The 21,145-nt window shown below is 43.0% G+C and overlaps 1 protein-coding gene across 2 annotated transcripts; it reads left to right on the forward strand.

The window, feature by feature from the left end:
* Positions 1-3,341: 3,341 nt before the first annotated feature.
* Positions 3,342-20,381, forward strand: ttll12 (tubulin tyrosine ligase-like family, member 12). Of its 2 annotated transcripts, XM_086137769.1 has the most exons (15): positions 3,342-3,513; positions 3,934-4,094; positions 4,653-4,851; positions 6,060-6,219; positions 7,102-7,235; positions 7,363-7,439; positions 7,519-7,635; positions 8,692-8,880; positions 9,357-9,468; positions 9,586-9,737; positions 9,907-9,988; positions 10,073-10,141; positions 10,672-10,703; positions 14,763-14,901; positions 20,118-20,265. In XM_086137769.1, the coding sequence occupies exons 1-14, from the start codon at positions 3,370-3,372 to the stop codon at positions 14,866-14,868; spliced, it is 1,734 nt and encodes a 577-aa protein (XP_085993895.1). In that variant the 5' UTR covers positions 3,342-3,369; the 3' UTR covers positions 14,869-14,901; positions 20,118-20,265. The 2 variants fall into 2 exon arrangements, with proteins under 2 accessions (XP_085993895.1, XP_085993894.1); XM_086137768.1 differs by lacking the exon at positions 10,672-10,703 and having other exon boundaries at positions 20,118-20,381.
* Positions 20,382-21,145: the final 764 nt, after the last annotated feature.

Raw genomic sequence — 21,145 nt, forward strand, 5'->3', positions numbered from 1 at the left:
ATCCCATTAATGGAATATATGCCGTTTCAAAGTCTCACTGTGGTACTTGTAGTGGTATTTTGCAAATGCCCTTTTTTTTTAACCTTAACTGAAGATTTACATTGTATATTGAGGAATGTTATTAGCTACCAACAGAAAAATATGTGACTTGTTTATCAAGCTTGATCATTTCTAAATGGTTTAAAAGGAACTGGCATTTGATGCCTATTTGAATTCACAAAATGACCACACAGGCCACTTATGCAATTTCCACAAAATTGTCAATAGGATGTACTCAACGGCAAGCCAAGATATTTTAAACATGAGTGCCTGAAGGTGCCTGTCTACTTGGACACAGAGGAACACCGGGATGTCCTTTTTAGACATCTGAGGGGCATCGTGGATCGAGAAGGAACTCCCAACAACATTGTGAATGAGGTGGACTTTTTGATGGATGTTCTATTCCCAGAGGTAATGTTATCCCTAGTTGCTCCACACCTTCCAAATAGATACAAAAATATAGATTTTTTTTTGTATTTGTAGATTGAAATATTTTAGAAAATATTCACACAATGTACAAATCCTTTTCTCTTAATAGGCTCTTTATGGTCTCACTGTGACCCACAAGGTCTCAGTGACACATGCCGAATACTTACTGTATTTATTGTTGGACAAACGGTACACACAAGGCAAGAGTAAACTGTCAAATTCTCTTTCAACTAAAATGCAATTAAATCCATACTCCTTTTCTCATGTCCCAAATAATACATTTAAAAACATTTCAGTTTCTGTTGCATTTCATGTTTGACAACCTTATTTCAGTGAAAGAGAGGAATTTGAGCAGAGGATCGAAAAGGAGTTGTGACAGCAAGGGAAGTGAGTGCGTGAGCAATAAAGTGCTTTTTCAAAAATACTTTTTGTGTTTTATTTTTGAATCCTACAGTGCTTTAGAAATGGACATGGATCATTTTGGGAATATAGGTATACATTTTGGCGGGGATACACAATCTGGTTTTATTTTATCTATTTTTTGTTAAACTTAAGAACAGTTCCATCAAGCTTCATACATGCTGGTTTGAAGTTGTGTGATATTGATATTTTCAGAATTTGTTTTATTTATTATAATGCATAAAAAGCCAGGTGTTTTGTAATTATTGTACTATATTAAAACCTTATGAATTATTGATTCTACTCGTCAAACCTGTTATGTTAACCACGGAGTCTAAGAGCTACTAATTTTAGTTGTATTGCAAAGTAGGTCATCAAGTAAGTCAAAGTAATTCTATCTCAAATTAGTTTGATAAAAAAAATATTAATCTTGAATTATTTTTTAAAGAAAGATAAAATCATTTAAATTCCCTATTACAATTAATGAACATTTCACTTTCATTTGCAGTCGTATATACCTTGGGACTTTATTTTGAAAATCCATTTGTCTAAACTTACCACAGCCACTTCCGGCGTTTGTCTACCATTGCCTGAAGCTACCTCCTCCGAGTCTGCAGCTGGATACTATTGGAATCAATGCGTGATTGATGACGTACTTGGTGACGTTGGAGGCCCGTGAAGCGGAAACCACGTGACTGATCCAGGAAATTATTCGATTGGTTTGAGTGTATTTCGACATAAAAGCGACAAAGAATTATTTAACTTCCTTATTTCACATTTTCACTTGTTGCACAAGCACAAACATAGACAAAGTAACACAGAACAATTCATGTTAAAACACTCTTCAAATATATATATTTTTTGGATTCAGAGCATGATTCACACCCCACCATTTTTGTGCATGCACCAAGCATGTTATGCATTTTTCTGTCCACATGACGGCGTAGTCGAGGAAATGGATTATCTTGAAGCCCTTTGTGTATGAAGTACAGTACAGGTACTGTATTTCCCTGCAGGGTTTGACTGCTTTCATTTTGCCATCACTATCTGAACGGGAGATGTTACTCAGCCACTTCGCTTGCCGTTTTTTTTTTAGTTTTTTACATTTCTTCTGCCTCTTCGTAACCAGAAAGAAATATCGATCTTGTTCTGTCTTGGCATTGTTATAACATGTAACGTCTGTGGCACAAAACCTAATAAGTACTGTAAATGAAGATTTTTTTTTCTCTGAATGTTGGAGTAACTGGAAACTGTCGACCACTACTTATGACAGCAGAAATGTGCTGATATCACCCATTATGTTGAAGTAAGAGACATTTAAATCACAAAATAGTCAGCAAAAACAATTAAAAGCACATTTTCGCATTCTGATTGCTGTTCTAGTTAACATAGGCAATCTTCTAATTACGGCAGCTCAACGTGTCATTATAGCTGTCATTTTGGAGATTCAATGGGGGGGACAACAACATTGCCATATATTGACAAGAATATTCACCCAAAATCTATTAAATCACCTGTTCTTTTCAACTTCTATCGTAAACAAAATGGGAAAATGTGATTTACTGATTTTTGTTGAATACTTTTGTCAATTTGTGACAATTTTTGTCACGAAAAGGTTTCCTACTTCACCATTATGACAGATGTGATGAAACTGAACTGTAGTAGTTGACTACAATTGCCAACAACTAAAGCAACCGGAATATCTATCTATCTATCTATCTATCTATCTATCTATCTATCTATCTATCTATCTATCTATCTATCTATCTATCTATCTATCTATCATTCATTCATTCATTCATTCATTCTATTTATTTATTTGTTTGTTGTGGGTGAATATTTCGTCACTGAAATGTCTCCGAATCCTTCAAAAGAGAGATACCGTATCAGTATATTTTTTGGATGTGGTCAGTTGTCAGCCTGGAAAATGTCATTTCTGGACGGTCCCACGTCGCCATTTTTCCCCACCGGCAAAATGACGTCATTTGAAAGCGACTTAACGGCCATGCAGCGAAAGAATCTTCTAATAGGGAACAGTCCACTTTCCATGCTAACGCTGCGGCCATATTGGCAAGGACGACTCTCCCCTATCAACGACATGGACATCGAGAACATACATCGTAACTCGGTCATTGTCCCAACCAGTTTTCACGAGGTTTACTTGTTTAACAATGCCGAAACGGCCACTATGCTTACAGAACAACAAAAAGACACATTTATTATTATTATTATTATTATTGTTTTAATTATTATTACGATATTGGTGTGTGCTTTTTCAAGCGTTTTTACAGTAGCCGTCAAGCATTGTACACAAGCGTATGCAGTACAATCTGCCGGGATCCTTGTTCTCATCATTGTTTCGCTGACGCTGGCCCCTTCTTGCTTAGCGTCACTGTAGGCATGTATCTTGAGAGCGCTCTCAGGTGAAAACTATAGCCATGAGTGGAATTAATTCTACCTACTTCCGGGTTCACGTAAAGTGAACAAGTTCAACGATCTAAAATGTCAACGATTGCTGGAGAATCCTTACAAATGGACGAAGAGGAGGAATTTAAGAAATTTGTAATTTTATACCGCAACGCATTACAAGGGTCGGTAATACCTGAAACATACTGGAGGAGCCTCCATTATAAGCTCACCAACGAGGTCAGTGACCATTTTTTTCGCTGGACCACACGTGGCATCGTCACCAATCAATAATTCACTGCACCGCTGGACTTTGTAGGCGTTTGGCAACCGCTCAAAGGGAAAATGTGGAATTTGTTTTGCGTGTTAGAATCAAATATAAGCGTGAATGAAGAAAGACTGATACACGTTACGTGTGTTGGTCCACACCTGCAGCCTGGTTTATGTGCAAAGCTTTCTCACATGCGGACTCGTCCCCAGAACTCAGACTTTTGAGGAGCACGTGAAAAGCATGTGGAGGGAGGGAGGGGGGCATCTTGCCGAGGACCACCTGGCTCCTATGATCAATGGGACGCACAAATCCCCCAGGATCATAGGGGTCTTTTTTTTAAGTTTTTAAAATTTACTTTACAGTAATACCATCCATTCTTTTCCTGACAGATTTATGATGCTGGGGAGGTGTTTACAATCATCCAAATTCAAGAAAATTATGACGATAGTGGAAAGACTGGTGAGTGCACAGACAAGGACAAGCCTGGAACGATTCGCTCTGAAGTGGTTGTTTCCTGCCAGAGTGGACTGCAAGCTTCACAGCCAACAAGGTATGGCCGAGAAGTCTTGTTAGTTTACATACTGTATACCATGCCCCAAGTTACTATGCAGTGAGATCAGCGGTATAATAATTCTTGATTTTTTTTCCCATTATGGTTAGTTTTCATTTCTTTTTTTTTAAAATTCAGTTTGTTCTAATCGGTTCTCAGAGTGGATCTGTCAGTCGCTATTTGTAAATTGTCCATTTCAAATAATGTTCTTTTTTTGCCAGGATGGAAATTAAAACTGTTTTAATCGGTTGATCATCAAAATAAAAAAAAAGAAGAACTGAATAAGAGAAACAAATATTGGTAAACGTGGTCAAATTTGCAGATGATTTATTTTTTTATTTTTACCAATATGACAGCATCTAGTATGTCTGTTTTTTTTTGTTTTTTTTTTATTAATCGTGTAGTCCTACCCTAATATTTGTCGGGGGGGATTTTAGGGGCAAAATCATTTTTGTCCACGGCCATATATTTTTACATTTTTTATTTGTTTAATTTTATTTGTCGAGAATTTTCGAGTTTTTAATGAGATTTTAATGAAAACACGTTTTGTGTCTGCAGTATTTTCCTGGTGGACCACGCTTGGACGTATCGTGTTGATCACGCTCGTCAGCAGCTGCAGCAGATTCCTGGCTTGCTGTCCAGAATGGCGTCCCTCATGGGGCTGGACTTGAGTGAGAAGAAGAATGATGCTGATGGAGTTGACTTGGTGATGGAGCACATGTGGCTCTACAACCAGACATATCAACTTTCGCAAGGGGTACATCGAAAATCACCCGCATTATAGGTCCCCAATCTTTTTTGCCCCCACGGACCGTAAATCCGTATTTTAAGTAGAACTCCTTATACTGTCTTATTAAAAGTTGCCTTATTTTTCTTGGAAGTCATAGGCTCCTCTTCTGTCTCCTGGCTGGGCCTTTTCCTCTTCCCAAAGAAACTTTCCAAAGTCGTTTGGGTTTTTTTTAAAACGAATTTTGCTAGCTCCTGGGTTTCATTTTAGCCGTAACTGATCACGTGACCGAGAAACACCTCCTTGAACTGCGTCAAGAGTGACATACTGTAGACCAGAGATGTCATGGAAGTTGACATATTTGAGCTGCCTTCGCCAGCCAATTAAAATGATGTGGCGGGCCAGATCTGGCCCCCGGGCCTTGAGTTTGACACATGTGCTGTAGACGGATATCGCAGAGAATCCGGTAATTTTTCAAAATAAAACAATTCAGATTCCGAAATAAATAAAACAGAACTAATTTAAGTTCGTTCTGTGCGGCCCGGTACCAAATGACCCGGTGCCGGTCTGCAGGCCGGGGTTGGGGACCACTGGTGTAACGGACGTCACTTGTGGTTACCGGTATTCTTTTCCATGTGTCCCATTTTAAATTCAGTACCTGCAATTTGCACTCTTTTGTGTTTGAATGCTCTAAATTGTCCCTAGGTGTGAATGTGAGCGTGGATGGTTGTTCGTCTCTGTGTGCCCTGCGATTGGCTGGCAACCGATTCAGGGTGTCCCCTGCCTACTGCCCGAAGACAGCTGGGATAGGCTCCAGCACCCCCCGCGACCCTAGTGAGGATCAAGCGGTTCGGAAAATGGATGGATGGATGGATGTGTTTTCACCTTAACTCTTGAAAAAAATGGGGGGAAAAGTGCCTAGGATTGAATATGTGGAGTCTGAAAAGACGTGTAAATATGTCTTAGGGAGTGAATGAGTTTGAAGTGTAGTAGTACAACTAAATAATTCTTTCTTTTAGAAATAAAAGTTACTACTTGGATCTAGATGAAAACCTCGAACACTGAAGACAAACCATGATTTTGTTTGTACAAAAAGAGCGATCAGTCACTGCTTCCAAAACTGTCACTCATGTCAATATACGAAGGAATGCTGTCGATACGGTGCTGAGAATGTTCACTGTACTCTACGGGTTGAATGACATGCTTCTTTTCTAATCCTAATATGCTGTGACGTTCAGTGTGCGGAGGAGAAGATTCCAGTGTGGTACATCTTGGATGAGTTTGGTTCCCAAGTGCGTCACTCGGACCAACCCAGCTGTGGCATGGCTCCCTTTTTCTTTGCCGAGGCCCAAGCGGCCTTCACTGTCCTCTGGCCTCTCAGAGACCTGCAAAAGGGAGGTGATGGCAAACGCATATCCGGGACGCATCACAGATTAGGGATGAAAAATATGGAACATTCCAGATGATCGCAACTGCTGGTGCCAAATGATTTGTGGTTAGATCACATCCATTTGGGCAAAAATAAAGAAATAAAGACCGACCCATGAATAGCAAAATTCAACGTTTAACAGATGCCCATTGAAATGCATTAGGAGAAAAAATATTTTATGCAATTCTAGATTTATTTATTTTATTTTTTTTAGGTAATCGACTGAATTGGTAATCTGCATTTTTTTTCATTCCTCCCCCTCCATGCAAAGCTAGTCTTTCCAGAGCTCGCGACTGTGACCAAAATGGTCGCACATTCCACATTTTTTTTTTTTTAGTGTGCGCAAGAATGAACTTCATCTGGTTGCGTTTGTGTGAGTGGCTAACAACACAGTCAGGCGCACCAAAAAAATAAATAAAAAATCAAGCTCGTAAAAAAATCATAATAATAGGAATTATAATCATAACAGTATCTAATATTTATTATTTATTATTTTTGTGAAAGTTTTTCAAACATTTATATTGCCCAGTTATTTTGTCAAATCAAGCAAAACTGAACAATACTCAGGTATTGTTCATTTTTGTTCGGGGTGGTGTGGGGTTTGTGGTCACCGAAGGTTTGTGACCAACCTTCAGTTGGCCCTGAACACGGTCATTGTATTAGACGTTGCGGTTGAAAGTCATCCTCTGCTTCAGCTTTCAATTTGAACCCCAATTTCTCCATTTTGTAATCCAAAGATGCGTTCATTTCTGAAAATCACACCATCCAAAAGCCAAAAGTCAAATTCGCCCAGAATATTCATGCACTTGTATTTTCTCGAAACCAATTACTGAACGATTTTAATTTTACAGATGAAATAACCCGTGACTTTGCATACAGCGAGGCGGACCCGCTGGTTCGACAGTGCCGTTTGTTCCCGTGGATATCGGCTGACCTTCAAGGGGTGTGTCCAAAAATCACAGAGCCAGCAGATTCGTACTATGAGGTGAGGACCATGACTGTATTCAGACAGCATTCATCTTTTTTTTTTTAGATTTTGGGAAAATCTTTTTTCCAAGTCCCATTCTGCAGAATTCTGGGTTCCTCACTGTTGCGTCTGTGCCATAATCTAGGCTGTTTTACGGGAGAATAAAGAGCAACTTCCTGTGGAAATTCATCCCCCCGCACCACCCGAGGGCCAAATCCTAAAGTTTGTATTTTCATATGAGAACACGGTTTGATTTTTGTTCCCCCCCACCCTTGTTTTTTACGCGGTTGTTTGTCTCCAGGGTGTACTCTGAAATGTCGCAAGTGATTAACCACTTGACGCATGCTGGTTTTGAACTGACAGAGAATGAGGAGGAGGCGGATGTCATTTGGAGCTACAACCACATCAAAGACTACAGGTGAGGAGAGTAGTTCCCCCGATTTCATTGGGTACCCCAAAGATAGAAACTGTGGTCTACATTCTGGCAATTGGAGGCATTTTTTTAAGTCGACAAATTTGTGACACCAGTAGCATGAATGGCACAGCAAAATACAATATCCTAGTTGTCAATGACGATTATGTCAAAGTGATACTTTCGAGAAGCTTGACGTGGAAGTCAGCCGAAGTCATAGTCGAAAGGCTGATGAACCCTCAGATTCCGACATGATACACACATGGACAAAATCATTGGTACCGCTCCACTTCATGAAAGAACAATCCATCGTGGTCACCGTAATCGCTTGAATCTGACTAAAGTAGTCCTATAACTGTAATGAAAATTAGCCACCCGACATTGCTTTTGAATTGGGGTTCAACAGGAAAAAAAAAATCAACTGAATGAAACAGACCTGGGGAAAAAATGATGGCCCCCTCAACTTAATATTTTGTTGCACAACCGTTCGAAGCAATCCTTAATGAGCATTGCAGTTTCTCCGAAGGAATTGATTTGGCATATCACTTTTACACACAACCACAGTCACGGTTTGTTTAAATAAAGTGGTAAATAGATAAATAAAGTTCCAGGTTGGGCCAAAATGTAAGGTTATAATGAACAAATGGTTTTACTTTTTAGTTTGAAATGGTTTACATAAACTCGAATCTCGCAGCGCATTGTGGCCAAAGCTTGAATCCTGGTCGGTTCTTGCATCTTTTGCTGGCTGTAATTTGGAATTTTCAAAACATTCCTCAGTAGCACCCTTTAACTTTTTGACAAGTCCGAGTCAGCCAGCTGTGATCCCCAAGGTGTCCGTACACACACATTTTAGTGCCGGGGCTGCGAGGGCCCTTTTATTGCTTTTTACTGATGTCAGATTCAAGTTTTTCAGTGATCATTGTGCTTTTTCTTTGGGTGTTAATAATATGTCGTGGGTTATTAAAGGGAAACTTTGGACATACTCTGGGACTGTTAGAGCGATACATTTTCTATTGAAGGGCTTCCACAAAGGGCCTTACCAATAATATTATTTCCTGACAGAAAGTTCAGCATGGAGCGACCTCATGTGATGCTGAATCAGTTCCCCTGTGAGAACCTCATCACTGTGAAGGACTGCCTTGCTGCCTTAGCCCGGAGAGTGACGAGCGCTTCTGATGTGATACCGATAACCTTCAACCTCCATACAGAGCTTCCACAATTCATAAGGCACTATCAAGAGAGACAACAAAGGTTTTTTGTTATTTTTTAAATAGCAATCAAATACCAACCCAAAAAATGCAGTGTTTAAACGTCAGAATCTTCAACAAACATCTATAATTTTGAAAAGTAAGGCCAAGTAAACCTAACTAGCTTAATGCTAACATATAACGTGAAACGCTATTGACGGACGAAGGGAAATTAGTGTTGATGTTACAGCGATGATACCCTTCAAAGAATACTCACAGGCATGTAGAACTGCATTGTCTCCCTTTGGGCGCGACAAGTTTTATTGCCGGTTAGTTGCGGACCTTCTCTGACTCGCCTTCTTGTGGTTATTTATTTGTGCTTCGACTCTGCCTAGGAGACTTAAGTGGAAGTAGAATATTTCATTTACAAGACTCTTCCCAGCCGCTGGCGAATAACAAAAAGGCGCTGATATTTTATTTCTTTCTTTATTTGTTTATTGGTATTATTAAAACCAATCTGAGATTTGTTTTTGACATTAGGGGCCAAGATAACCACTGGATATGTAAGCCGTGGAATCTGGCCCGTGGAATGGACATACACATCACCAACAACCTGAACTACATAATCCGACAGCGAGAGAGTACACCAAAGGTATTGTTTGGCCCCAAAATCTTATAATACAGAATATATTTCAGCAGACCGTTATTGTTCTATTTATCCTTCACGTTGCAACCTTATGCTAAACTCATGAACCCCTTTCTGCTTCAGGTTGTGTGTAAATACATCGAGGACCCGGTGCTGTTCAAGAGGGAGGACGTTGGACTGGTCAAGTTTGACATCCGCTACATGTTGATGCTACGCTCTGTCAACCCGCTGCGTCTCTACGCCTACAATGTCTTCTGGTTGCGCTTTGCAAATAGGTATTGCGCCGCCATCATAAAAATATCTATATATTTTTTCTAAAGCATACAAGTTAGAGAGCCACATACTGAATCTGACAGATTTGAAGCAAGAAGGACGATTGTATAGATCTCATCTATCTGCATTTTGTCAAGCCATCACACATGCATTTTTCCTCACTCTCTTCAGACCTTTCTCGCTTGATCATTTTGATGACTACCAGAAACATTTTACGGTCATGAACTATACGGAGGGTGTGCAGCTAAAGCAGGTACTTTTGATTGCAGTTTCACCGTCTTGATGGCCGGTTTGTATGATTGGTTGGTATCAAAACTGAACCGATCTCTGTCACCAGATTCACTTTGATGAGTTCATCTTGTTGTTTGAAAAACAGTACCCCCAATATACCTGGAAGGAAGTGGAAGTAAGTGACTTCGATCTACTTGACTCAATTATGATGGGATGTGGAAATAATTTTTTTCTCAATTTAACACTTAAAGTTCCTCCCTGCATAGCTGGCTGCAAACCATATTGAGCGAATGACAAGGATGTTTTCCCACTCAGTGACGATAGATGTGAAATGTGTTTGCACCTATCTTTGCCCTTAGCCTTCCATTGTTAGTTTGGGTTCATATGCCAACCCTTAGCCTCAAACGATCTTTTTTGTCCAGCGATTTAAGATGAAATTTGTGCATTTGTGGCAGCTTTGAAGATCATGCTTAGACTCGATAAACGGTCAGTGAGTACTTTCATCCCCACCGTTGGTCAATGGTGACCGTAGTTTTCAACCAGTTTCGCTCAAACTGTAAACACCTGTGTGTGTCACACTCCGAAACCTGTTGACCAACTTTGGTACAAAGGGGTGTTGACTGAGTGAAAATAAAGCAAAATGAAAAGAATGAACTTTTTTTGATAAACGCAATGCTATTTTTCTTCACATTCATCTGCAAAAAGACTGAACCATGTCTTCATGTCAATCATGAGAGGTGAGAGGACGCAGCCACTTTTCACTCCGAGCTCTATTAAATTCAGATCTTCCTTCTGATTTTTCTTTTGCCCTTCTGCTTGGACTGTGGGTACGTGATTGATACAACTTGAATCATCACTCGTCCGATCAATCCAACCCCATCGTGGCTTAGTCCACGGGCTAACGCCGGTAGCTTGTGCTAGCTTATGCTAACGAGCTGTCACCACTTTTCCTCCCCCCGACATGGGGCGCAAAAACCTCCTCGCCCCACCTGCTCTTAAGTCCATACTCCCGACGTTCTGCCATCATCCAGTGGCAGGACTGCTCCAGTATTCTGTCGCTCAAGCTTCTCCGGATCCGGTGGATTGCACCGGAGCCTCCGCCACCAGAGCTGCACCATCTTCCGGACATCACTCGCCTGCCTCAACGTCGCTACATCCACCGCGGGTCGCACAGACATGTCGAGCACAAAAACTCCGGCTCAATCAACTCGACCTGGTCCACTTCTCGACACCCTCCCAGAAAGTCCGGCCGCAACATCAACCATCATGCATTAGCCTGCCTGGCTAGGTCGGCGAGCAGCACTGCTGCCGTCAAAGACGACACCTCCGCCATCAACTTTGGTCTGCTCAACATCCGCTCACTCACGAGCAAAGGACACCTCATCCAAGATGTCCTCGCCGACCACCACCTCGAGTTTCTCGTTTTAACAGAAACCTGGCAACAGACGAACGACTTTTCTGCTTTGAATGAATCAACTGCTCCCGGCTTTGTTTACATCTGCCGTCCCCGTTGCAACGGCCGTGGACAAAAAAAGGACTGCTTCATTCTCCACATCTGCCCCCTGGTTTACACCTGCTCTTAGGTCCATCAAATCAAAAAGCCGCCAACTTGAGCGTCTCTACAAGAAAACCGGTCTCACCATCCATAAGGACATGTACACCACCCATATCACTCAATATAAGGACCTAATTGCACAAAGCAAATCCAACTATTACTCCAGCCTCATCCTCTCCAATGAAGGAAACTCAAGAACTCTCTTCTCTGTCATGAACAAAATCCTCCAGCCACCAAATCCACCCCCCCCCCCCCCACCTGTACTCCACAGCAACTTGCAATTCCATAATGGAGTACTTCAATGACAAAATCCTCAAGATTCATCATCACCTCCATCAAAACCTGCCAGCTCCCTCCCCACCTGAACCTCCTTCTCCTTGCCATCCCTTTTCCAGTTTAATTGCACCCACGACTGCTGAAATATCCAACCTCATCCACAAATCCAAGCCCACCACATGCCAGCTTGATCCCCTCCCTTCATCCCTCGTCAAATCCTGTCTCCCTTCCCTGCTTCCCCTCATATCTGCCATTATTCACTCCTCACTTTCTTCTGGAATTGTCCCATCACATTTCAAAACCGCTGCTGTTACCCCCATACTAAAAACACATGGTTCAGACCCCAATAACTTCGATAACCTCCATCCCATCTCCAACTTTCCATTTATCTCTAAAATCATATATGGCCATCCACAATCTGGCCCCTCCCTACCTGTCCGACCTACTCCAGGTGCATACCCCCACTCGCTCCCTCAGATCCTCGTCCTCCCTCCGCCTGTCAGTGCCTCCTGCCCGCCTCAGCACCATGGGAGCCAGAGCCTTCAGTCGCGCTGTTCCAAAGCTCTGGAAAATCTGCCTCCGGACCTCCAAAACTGTACACCTCTCTCCACTTTCAAGTCCCGTCTAAAAACACACTTGTTAAGGACTGCCTACAATACATAACTCTTCCAATTCCTTTGTTTTGTGATTTTTTGTCCTGTTTTTATACAATATTTCTTTTATTTATTTTTACATTGTATTGTCTGTACAGTGTCCTTGGGTGGCATGAAAGGCACTTTTAAATGAAATGTATTATTATTATGATTTTCTTTTCTTTTCTCCTTGGCTCTTGACGAAGGCGGACACTTTTTGCACAGCTCCCCTGCCCTCCCACCTTTTTTTCCCTGCTCGCCACTTAGTCTTTTGTGCAGTCTTTGTCTAACTTTTTTCCCTAGCCTCCTACAGTGTTTTCATCCGAAGAACTAACCATGGAATTAGTTGGCTGGTCTCTCGATGTAATTGACAACATTTTTTCGACGGAAAGAGCGGGCAGTGGGGAGCCTGCTTGTCCTCCGGGGACACTTGCTGCCGGATACGCCCTGGATCCATGGAGAAAGTGGAGACCGGTGCGCCTGACAGTACTGTCCGTGGAGGATGTGGAAGACATCTACATTATTGGCCTTTTGATAACAGGTATGCTGCTGTTTGGTGTTGGCAGCTTGCTGTACTATCGCAAAATTCAACCGACGGGAGCGGCTCTATTGGAAGTGCAGAAGCTGCCGGTCACTCCGGATGGCTTGGCGCGGATGTCCAACACTCAGACTCAAGCGGTGACTGAGCTCAACCACAATATTGTTGCGGTTTTGGAGCGACTCCGCGCGATCGATAATACCATGGAGACGTTGGAATCCACGCTGCGGAAAGAATTTTCGGATCAGAATGATTGTCGCCAGTGAGGAGATACAGACCAAGGACTCAAGGCTGTCTGGAATTGTTGGCGGCCGTCTCTCCAAAACAAACAACGCTATCTGGCCTTTCCCCTGGATGGAAATACGCATGGAGTCTAGGGCCCCCACCACGACCCCCCTCCTTCTCGGCCATGGACTGAGAAGCCGGGACTGTCTTCATGATGAGCAGGCCTCGACGAAGCAGCTATGACCTGTACACGCATACACATACACAACTGGACAACCACACGCGCATACACATCCTTGTTATCACCGTCTTCATCGCTCCGATTCTTTTTCCCCCGTGACGTGGTTCGATAATGCGGAGCGCAACGGTGACCGTGCAGCTGGTCATTTTTGGCCGCGGCGCGGTTACCCCCCCCCCCCCCCCCCCTTCCCATTCATCCCCCGCCTTATACATGTTATGTCTCGTGACTTGTTGTAACTGTCTAATGCTTATTCATGTGCTAGGGTCTTTTTTATCCTGGACTTAAATTATCCTCGGAAGAGGATAGTTCGAGCGTGGGTTTTTTTCCCTCTCCCTACCCAGCGTTTTTCCTTTCTGAATTCTGATTGTAATTTTCCCATTGCGGGACAAATAAAGGATATCTTAATCTTAATCTTAATTATAACAACAGTGGTCCACAGCTTGACCTTTCTGGCACGCCATTTACTTTTATCACTTTTATTATTAACTTTTAGATGCACAAGAGTCATTCTTTACTAGTTTACAAAGAGTAAGAGACCTGAAAAGTGGGACTTGCACCAATTCAATGCATTCCCCGAAATACTTGTACCCTATTTTCCGCTTTGGAGTATAAGGCGCACCTTCAATGAACATCCTATTTTAACTGTTCCTATATAGCTCACACCGCATTGTAAGGCGCATGGAATAGAAGCTACAGTAGTGGCTGCAGTTGTATTATGCATCCACTAGAGGGAGCTACATTAAAGGAATACAGTCAAACCTCGTTTTTCGAACGTCTCGGTTTTCAACCAATTCGTTTTTCGACCAAAAATTTCTAGTTTTTTGTGCTTCGCATAACGAAGAAGTTTCGGTTCTCGAACAAACTGAGCGCATTTGAATGCACCATTTGACTCCTTTCGCCTTCCTTACACAAGGAAGTGACGCTTCCTCGGGTAGACGAGGAAGTGACGCTTCCTTGTGTTGCTTTCCATTGTGAGCCGACGTGTTCAGTTAGTCGGCTTTTGAGAAAATGGAATGCTTATAGGTGTGCCTTATTAGTGCGGAAAATACGGTAATATAACTCTGCGTCAAATGCCGATCAGTAGATTCCAAAAGCAGCTCAACGCAATGGTGATGAACGAAGGGCAATAACACCGCGTCTTTCTCAAATAAGATCACACAAATATTTGGCAACTGCTTTCTTGAGCATCTTTTATCGCCACTTTAAATGACAGTGCAACATCACCTGTCAATCAAGACCTCTTAATCATTTTTAATGCAACGCTAGCCGACAGTTGTAGGGCAGTCTTAAGTATGATTTTTATCCACCATGCTTCTTTTCCTCTCTCAGGCCCAATTGTTCGAAGCATTCAAGAGGCTCTTCCTGGCCGCTTCATCTCGACCTGCCCCGTATGGCATTTGTCCATACCCGTCTTCCCGTGCAATCTACGCGGTAGACCTCATGCTGAAGTGGAGAACAGAAGACAATGGCAAGTATTCCATCCATTCTGATGTCTTGTTGCTCCTTGGACTGATCCATGAGTTGGCCATTTGGCTTCATCTATATAGTCCATTCTCTATGAGTACCGGGTTTTCCGCACAATGAGGTGCTTTGGAGTGTAAGGCGCACTTTCACTGAATGGCCCATTTTAAAACTGTTTTCGTATACAGTAAACATTCTCTAGTACGGACTCGTGTTCGCGCTGTCCAATCTGTCCTGATAACAGAAATTCCTCATTTGGGAAATGAGCATGGTACATGTCCTTTATGAACCTGCAAGTACTGTATGTTGACAAAATGCATGTGTAACAACACAATCAATAAAATGCAAAAATATACTGTCCAAAAAACGTTTATATAACAAAAACTGCTATACAGGCGTATCCCAAAAAATCACAACAGTACAATACGTACAGTATTTTAATGTTTATTTTTTTCTGTCTTGGGGAAAAATGTGTCTATTTTGGATTGTTTTGTTGGATGCATTCTTTGGTTTATGACAATGTTTGCCTGTGTGTCATAGTTTTCTTTCTAGTTGCAAGTAACTGTTCCATTGATCACTGATGTCTGGTGATTCTTGTGCATACTGAAGGATTTTTGTTGCCATTTGCATTGCTTCCTTGCTGGATGGTGGCTTGTCATCAGGAGTTGAATCGATGCCTTGTTTTTTAAAGTTTTGTAGAATTGCATCTTTCCGACTCCAAGTGTCTGCTGGATGCTTTTTACTTTGTGTCCAGCCTCGTTCAAACGGATGCATTTCACTCACTCCGCTAATCATTACAGTTCTTCTAACGTTCCGATGTTATGATCTAGAGGACGCAAGTGAATAAAGTTAAAATCTTTCGCAATTACAGTAAAACGCACGGCAATAAAAAGTCACTTACCCGTCGTCGTTTCGGATCTGATGATAGAAAAAGGCGAAGTGAAACCGTGTCTTCTGTCGCATCGGGTGGGCGTTCCATGTATTTAAGCTCCCGCGGCCTTCCGTCTCCATCCGGGTTTCGACTCGTAGAATTTCCGCTTACGTAAGTTCCGATAACATGTAATATCGTAATCAAAATGTTAATGCATAGGTTTTTATTCCGGGTGAAGGAAATTCCTTTTCGTAGAATTCCAGGGATGGGAATGTTTACTGTATAGGGCGCACCACATTATAAGGTGCTTTGAATAGATGTTACAGTAGTGGCTGCATTTGTGTTATGCATACAGCTTTTTATATATATAAGATAAGATATCCTTTATTTGTCCCACACTGGGGAAATTTACAGCCTCCAGCAGCAAGAATGTAGGCAGAAAGAAGAAGAAAAAACAAACAAACACCGTTCAATTAATCGCAATATAAATACAAAATGGATAAATCGCAGTGCTATTTACAGTTGTTTTCCACATCATTTAATCATTATTAATATTATTGTTGCTATTTTTTATTCAGCAGCCTGACAGCAGTTGGTAGGAACGAGCGTCGGTATCTCTCCTTCTTGCAGCGCGGGTGTAACAGTCTCTGGCTGAAGGAGCTACCTAGTGCTGTCAGGGCGGGCTGGAGAGGGTGGGAGGGACTGTCCATCATAGCTTTTAGCTTAGTTAGCATCCTTCTGTTGCCCACCTCCTCCAGAGTGTCAAGGGAGCAGCCCAGGACAGAACTGGCCTTCCTGACCAGTCGCTCCAGTCTCTTTCTGTCCCGGGCTGAGATGCTGCCTTTGTATATACTGTATGTATATATATATATATATATATACACAGTGATCCCTTGCTATTTCGCGGTTCGTTTATCGCGGATTTTTTCAAACATATTCATTAAAAAAAATTTAAAAAACAAATTTCCATCTATGTGACTTGCTGTTGTTTTGCAGCTTCTCCCGGACTGTTTGCGGACTTTAAAAAAAAAAATATATATATATATATATATATATATATATATATTCGCGGCTGGATAGCTCAGTTGTTAAGGCATCGGTTTGGCGTATGGGAGACGGTGGTTCCAATCCTCCTTGGGGCAAAAAAATGAGCACATAACACCATCCAGTGTGGGTCCTTGGGCAAGATCCTTCACGCTAATGCCTACCTCATACAATGATGAGAGACAATAAATGACATGCCAGCTCAGACGTCGCCCGGCCAAACAAGGTCTGCGTCAGGTGCTGGGGAACCAGAGCACCTTGATGAAAAATGGGCTACTGGAACAAAGCGGAGATGGTCGAGATGCGATAACATGGCTCTGTTGGAATGCTACTACTCAAGCAACCCTAGTCAGAGGGGTTACATGCAGAGAATGTGGGCTAAATGGTTACTTCCAAATCCACAGTCACGGTTGACCACGAAACAACTAGTAGCTCAGTGTTCCAACATCCACAAACGGCAACTGCTGTCACAACTTGAGATTGATGAGGTACAACGCAGGTTCCATGGTGAAGGGCCCCAGGCTGCCAGATCAGAGGAGGAGGTCATACCAGAGATTGGGAGGCAAGCCCCAATGAATGCAGATGATGAGATTGGGAGGCCAGCCCCAATGAATGAAATGCTGAGCGAGGCAGCAACTGACCTGAAAGCTAAGATCATGGCGAGAATGAAAGCTGGGCAACCTAGAAACCGATTACAACGGCTATGTGAAGTACCACCTGAAAGCCTCATGGAAAGTGTGAATGCAGCGCTGAGGGCGATCCCTACCGTAACGATCACGGAAACCAATGAGCTGATATACGCTTCAGCATCAGTGATCCTAGAGATGCTTGGCTATAAGAGCAACCATGGAAGCCATGACATACGTTACCCACCATGGAAAAGACGGTTGGAGGCTAAGATCAAGGCGGCTCGGAAAGATGTGAGTCAATTGACGGAGGCCCAGAGAGGTGTGATGAAGTGGCAGGGTCCTAACAACAACAGAGCTGACCCACCAAGACTGGAAACTGAAAGGTACTGGAAAGGCATATGGGAGAAGGAGGTTGCACATAACAGCAGTGCACAATGGTTGGTGACCCTGAGAGAGGAGCACAGACACCTCCCTGAACAGAACTCAGTTACCATAACAGTGGCAGACATACAGGAAAGAGTCTCAGATATGAAGAACTGGACAGCACCAGGCCCGTACATGGTCCACACCTAGTGGCTAAAGAAACTCACAGCACTCCATGAGCGCCTAGCAGCACAAATGAACCAGCTGCTGAGGGATGGGACTCACCCAGGATGGCTAACCGAAGGGAGAACGATCCTGATCATGAAGGATCCCTCAAAGGGTGCAGTCCCATCCAACTATCGGCCAATAACCTGTCTCCCCACAACATGGAAGCTCATGTCGGGCATCATTGCGGCTAAGATAAGTGGATACATGAGCGAAGCACAGAAGGGCATTGGTAGACATACCAGAGGAGCCAAACATCAGCTCCTGGTTGACAGAACAGTCGCACAAGACTGCAGGTCCCGACGTACCAACCTGTGCACAGCCTGGATTGATTACAAGAAAGCCTATGACTCGATGCCACATACATGGATCACTGAATGCTTGGAGTTGTACAAGGTGAACAGGACCCTAAGAGCCTTCGTTGCGAACTCGATGAGGATGTAGAAAACCACACTTGAAGCCAATGGCAAGCCACTTACCCAAGTGTCCATCAAATGTGGCATATACCAAGGTGATGCACTCTCCCCACTGCTGTTCTGCATAGGACTGAACTCCCTAAGCCAAGTAATCACCAAGACAGGCTATGGATAGGAGGAGAAGGCTCCAACGGATGACTTACTCAGAGAATGTCTCAGACAATGGGGAACAGAGGATGAGGCGCTGGAAGAGGGACCATCATGGGAGGACAAGCCCCTACACTGGATGTACCACCGGACCATAACTGAAGTGGCTGATCTCAAGAAGTCCTATCAGTGGCTAGAGAGGGCTGGCCTGAAGGACGGCACAGAGGCACTCATCCTGGCTGCTCAGGAGCAGGCCCTGAGCACCAGAGCCATTGAGGCCCAGATATACCACACCAGACAAGACCCAAGGTGTAGGTTGTGCAAAGAGGCACCTGAGACGATCCAACACATAACTGCAGGGTGTAAGATGCTGGCAGGGAAAGCCTACATGGAACGCCATAACCAGGTGGCTGGCATAGTCTACCGAAACATCTGTGCGGAGTATGGACTGGAAACCCCAAGGTCAAAATGGGAAACACCTCCGAAGGTGGTGGAGAATGACGGAGCGAAAATCCTGTGGGACTTCCAGATCCAGACTGACAAGATGGTAATGGCGAACCAACCGGATATCGTGCTCATAGATAAAGGGCAGGGAAAGCCGTTGTAGTAGATGTAGCGGTCCCAAGTGATGGAAACATCAGAAAGAAGGAACACGAGAAACTGGAGAAATACCAAGGGCTCAGAGAGGAGCTGGAGAGAGCCTGGAAGGTAAAGGTGACAGTCGTGCCTGTGGTGGTCAGAGCACTCGGGGCAGTGACCCCCAAACTAGATGAGTGGTTGCAACAGATCCCGGGAACAACATCGGACATCTCAGTCCAGAAATGTGCAGTGCTGGGAACAGCAAGGATACTGCGCAGAACCCTCAAGCTTCCTGGCCTCTGGTAGAGGACCCGAGCTGAATGAGGGACGGACACCACCCGAGGGGTGAGATGAGGTTTTTATTTATATAAATAGTGGCGTTATGCATCCACTAGATGGAGCTAAGCTAAAGGAAATGGAATATAATACAGCTTTATTTATAATAGCGCATTCATAACCGCTGCAGTAAAGCGCTTTCCAAAACATTTCAAATACTATGTCTACGAAATCAGAATATTGATCCATATATAAAATTAGGTTATAAGGCACAACTGTCAGCTTTTGAGAAAATTGAATGCTTTTAGGTGCTCCTTATCGTGCTGAAAATAAGGTACAGTATATATGCAGTAAATTCCCTTTTGAGGATCTGGCTCAGGGTGTTGCCTCTGTGGGACAAAGTCAGACTGCACTAAAGGCTGTTAGCTCATACTGAGTGACAAAGTCATACTGAGTGACTTTGTCACTCAGTATGAGTAAGAGTCACTTTTATTTCATGAGCACCTTTGAGAAGTTTCATCGTTAAATGCATTCGTACGATCCAAAAGAGAAGCCTGATGACTGGATTTGTTCTTCCCACTTGTTGTATTTATGATGACATCTAAATCCAGTGAGAGAAAAGTACGTGCAACATTATGTAACAAATACTTGTCTTGTTTTGAAATCATGGCAGGTCAGAGAGTCATGATTCCTCAAATTCTTGAGTTCAACTTCAGCCCCGACTGCACCCGGGCGTGCCTCTACCACCCAGATTTTTACAATCACATGTTCCAGACGCTCTTCTTGGACCGGCCTGAAGATTGCCCTGTCACACAGATTGCATGATCACGTTGTTCACCTGACAGGCAATATTTCTCCTTCTCCACGACTTCCTTTGTTTGTAAAGCTGGAGAAAGTTTGTTTCTTTGTGCTTTTGGGAAGTAAAAATACAAATGAGGGTTCGGGTTATTTGTGCTTCTCAAGTCAATCTTTGTGAATTTAATCAAGATGTACATGCACATGTAGCCACCCTAGGTGCAGCTACTAGTGGCACCCTTCTATTAAGTTGTCAGTCAAGGGGAAGTGTGTCAATCTATCAAATCTATTTGAGTTAGGGTGCACTACTTAAGGTCACAGCGAGATTGGCAACAGCAGACTCTAGTTAGAGTCAAGGGGAAACCTCCAACAGGAAGAAGACACACTGACTGAGGTTTTTATAAAAAAATATATTGAGTGAATATTTACAATAGGAGTAGATGGGAAACTGAACCAGAATGCATAAAGATGAACAAGGAAAAAAACATACAGTAAGTTAAATTGTTATCAGTTCTTATCAATTGTTTTTTTGGTATCAGATCTGACCCATAAAAAAAACGACTGAGATCTCAGATTCAACAAAAAAAGAGGGAAATCCTTTCAAATGTCCTACCACCCTCCAGCGGACGGGTGGCTTTGAAGTCCAAGATGTCCTTCACCAACGTCCCACGTGGCATCCAATCTCCAGACTACGTAGTCCAATCTTCTGATGGTCTATGAGTCCCAAAAAAAAACCCAGCCTGCACAAAGTGCGCAAGGCATTCACTAAACGTGGCAATAATCGGCTAGGGAAAATAACGATTTTCTAAAATTGGCTCGAACGAAGGCCACAGCGCTATTCGCCGTGAGCACGTTAGCTTAGCTCGATGCTAATACACTTGCTATGGAGCGCACGTGTCGGTACAA

This window comes from Hippocampus guttulatus, chromosome 19 (assembly GCF_054856545.1).
Source record: "Hippocampus guttulatus isolate MCC_2025c chromosome 19, RoL_Hgut_1.0, whole genome shotgun sequence".
Lineage (NCBI taxonomy): Eukaryota > Metazoa > Chordata > Actinopteri > Syngnathiformes > Syngnathidae > Hippocampus > Hippocampus guttulatus.

Coding starts and splice junctions, on each gene's coding strand:
- ttll12 (XM_086137768.1), top strand. CDS start 3,370: ATGTCAACGATTGCTGGAGAATCCTTACAAATGGACGAAGAGGAGGAA. Junction 3,514..3,933: donor ATTATAAGCTCACCAACGAG/GTCAGTGACCAT, acceptor TTTTCCTGACAG/ATTTATGATGCTGGGGAGGT. Junction 7,440..7,518: donor CCCGAGGGCCAAATCCTAAA/GTTTGTATTTTC, acceptor GTTTGTCTCCAG/GGTGTACTCTGAAATGTCGC.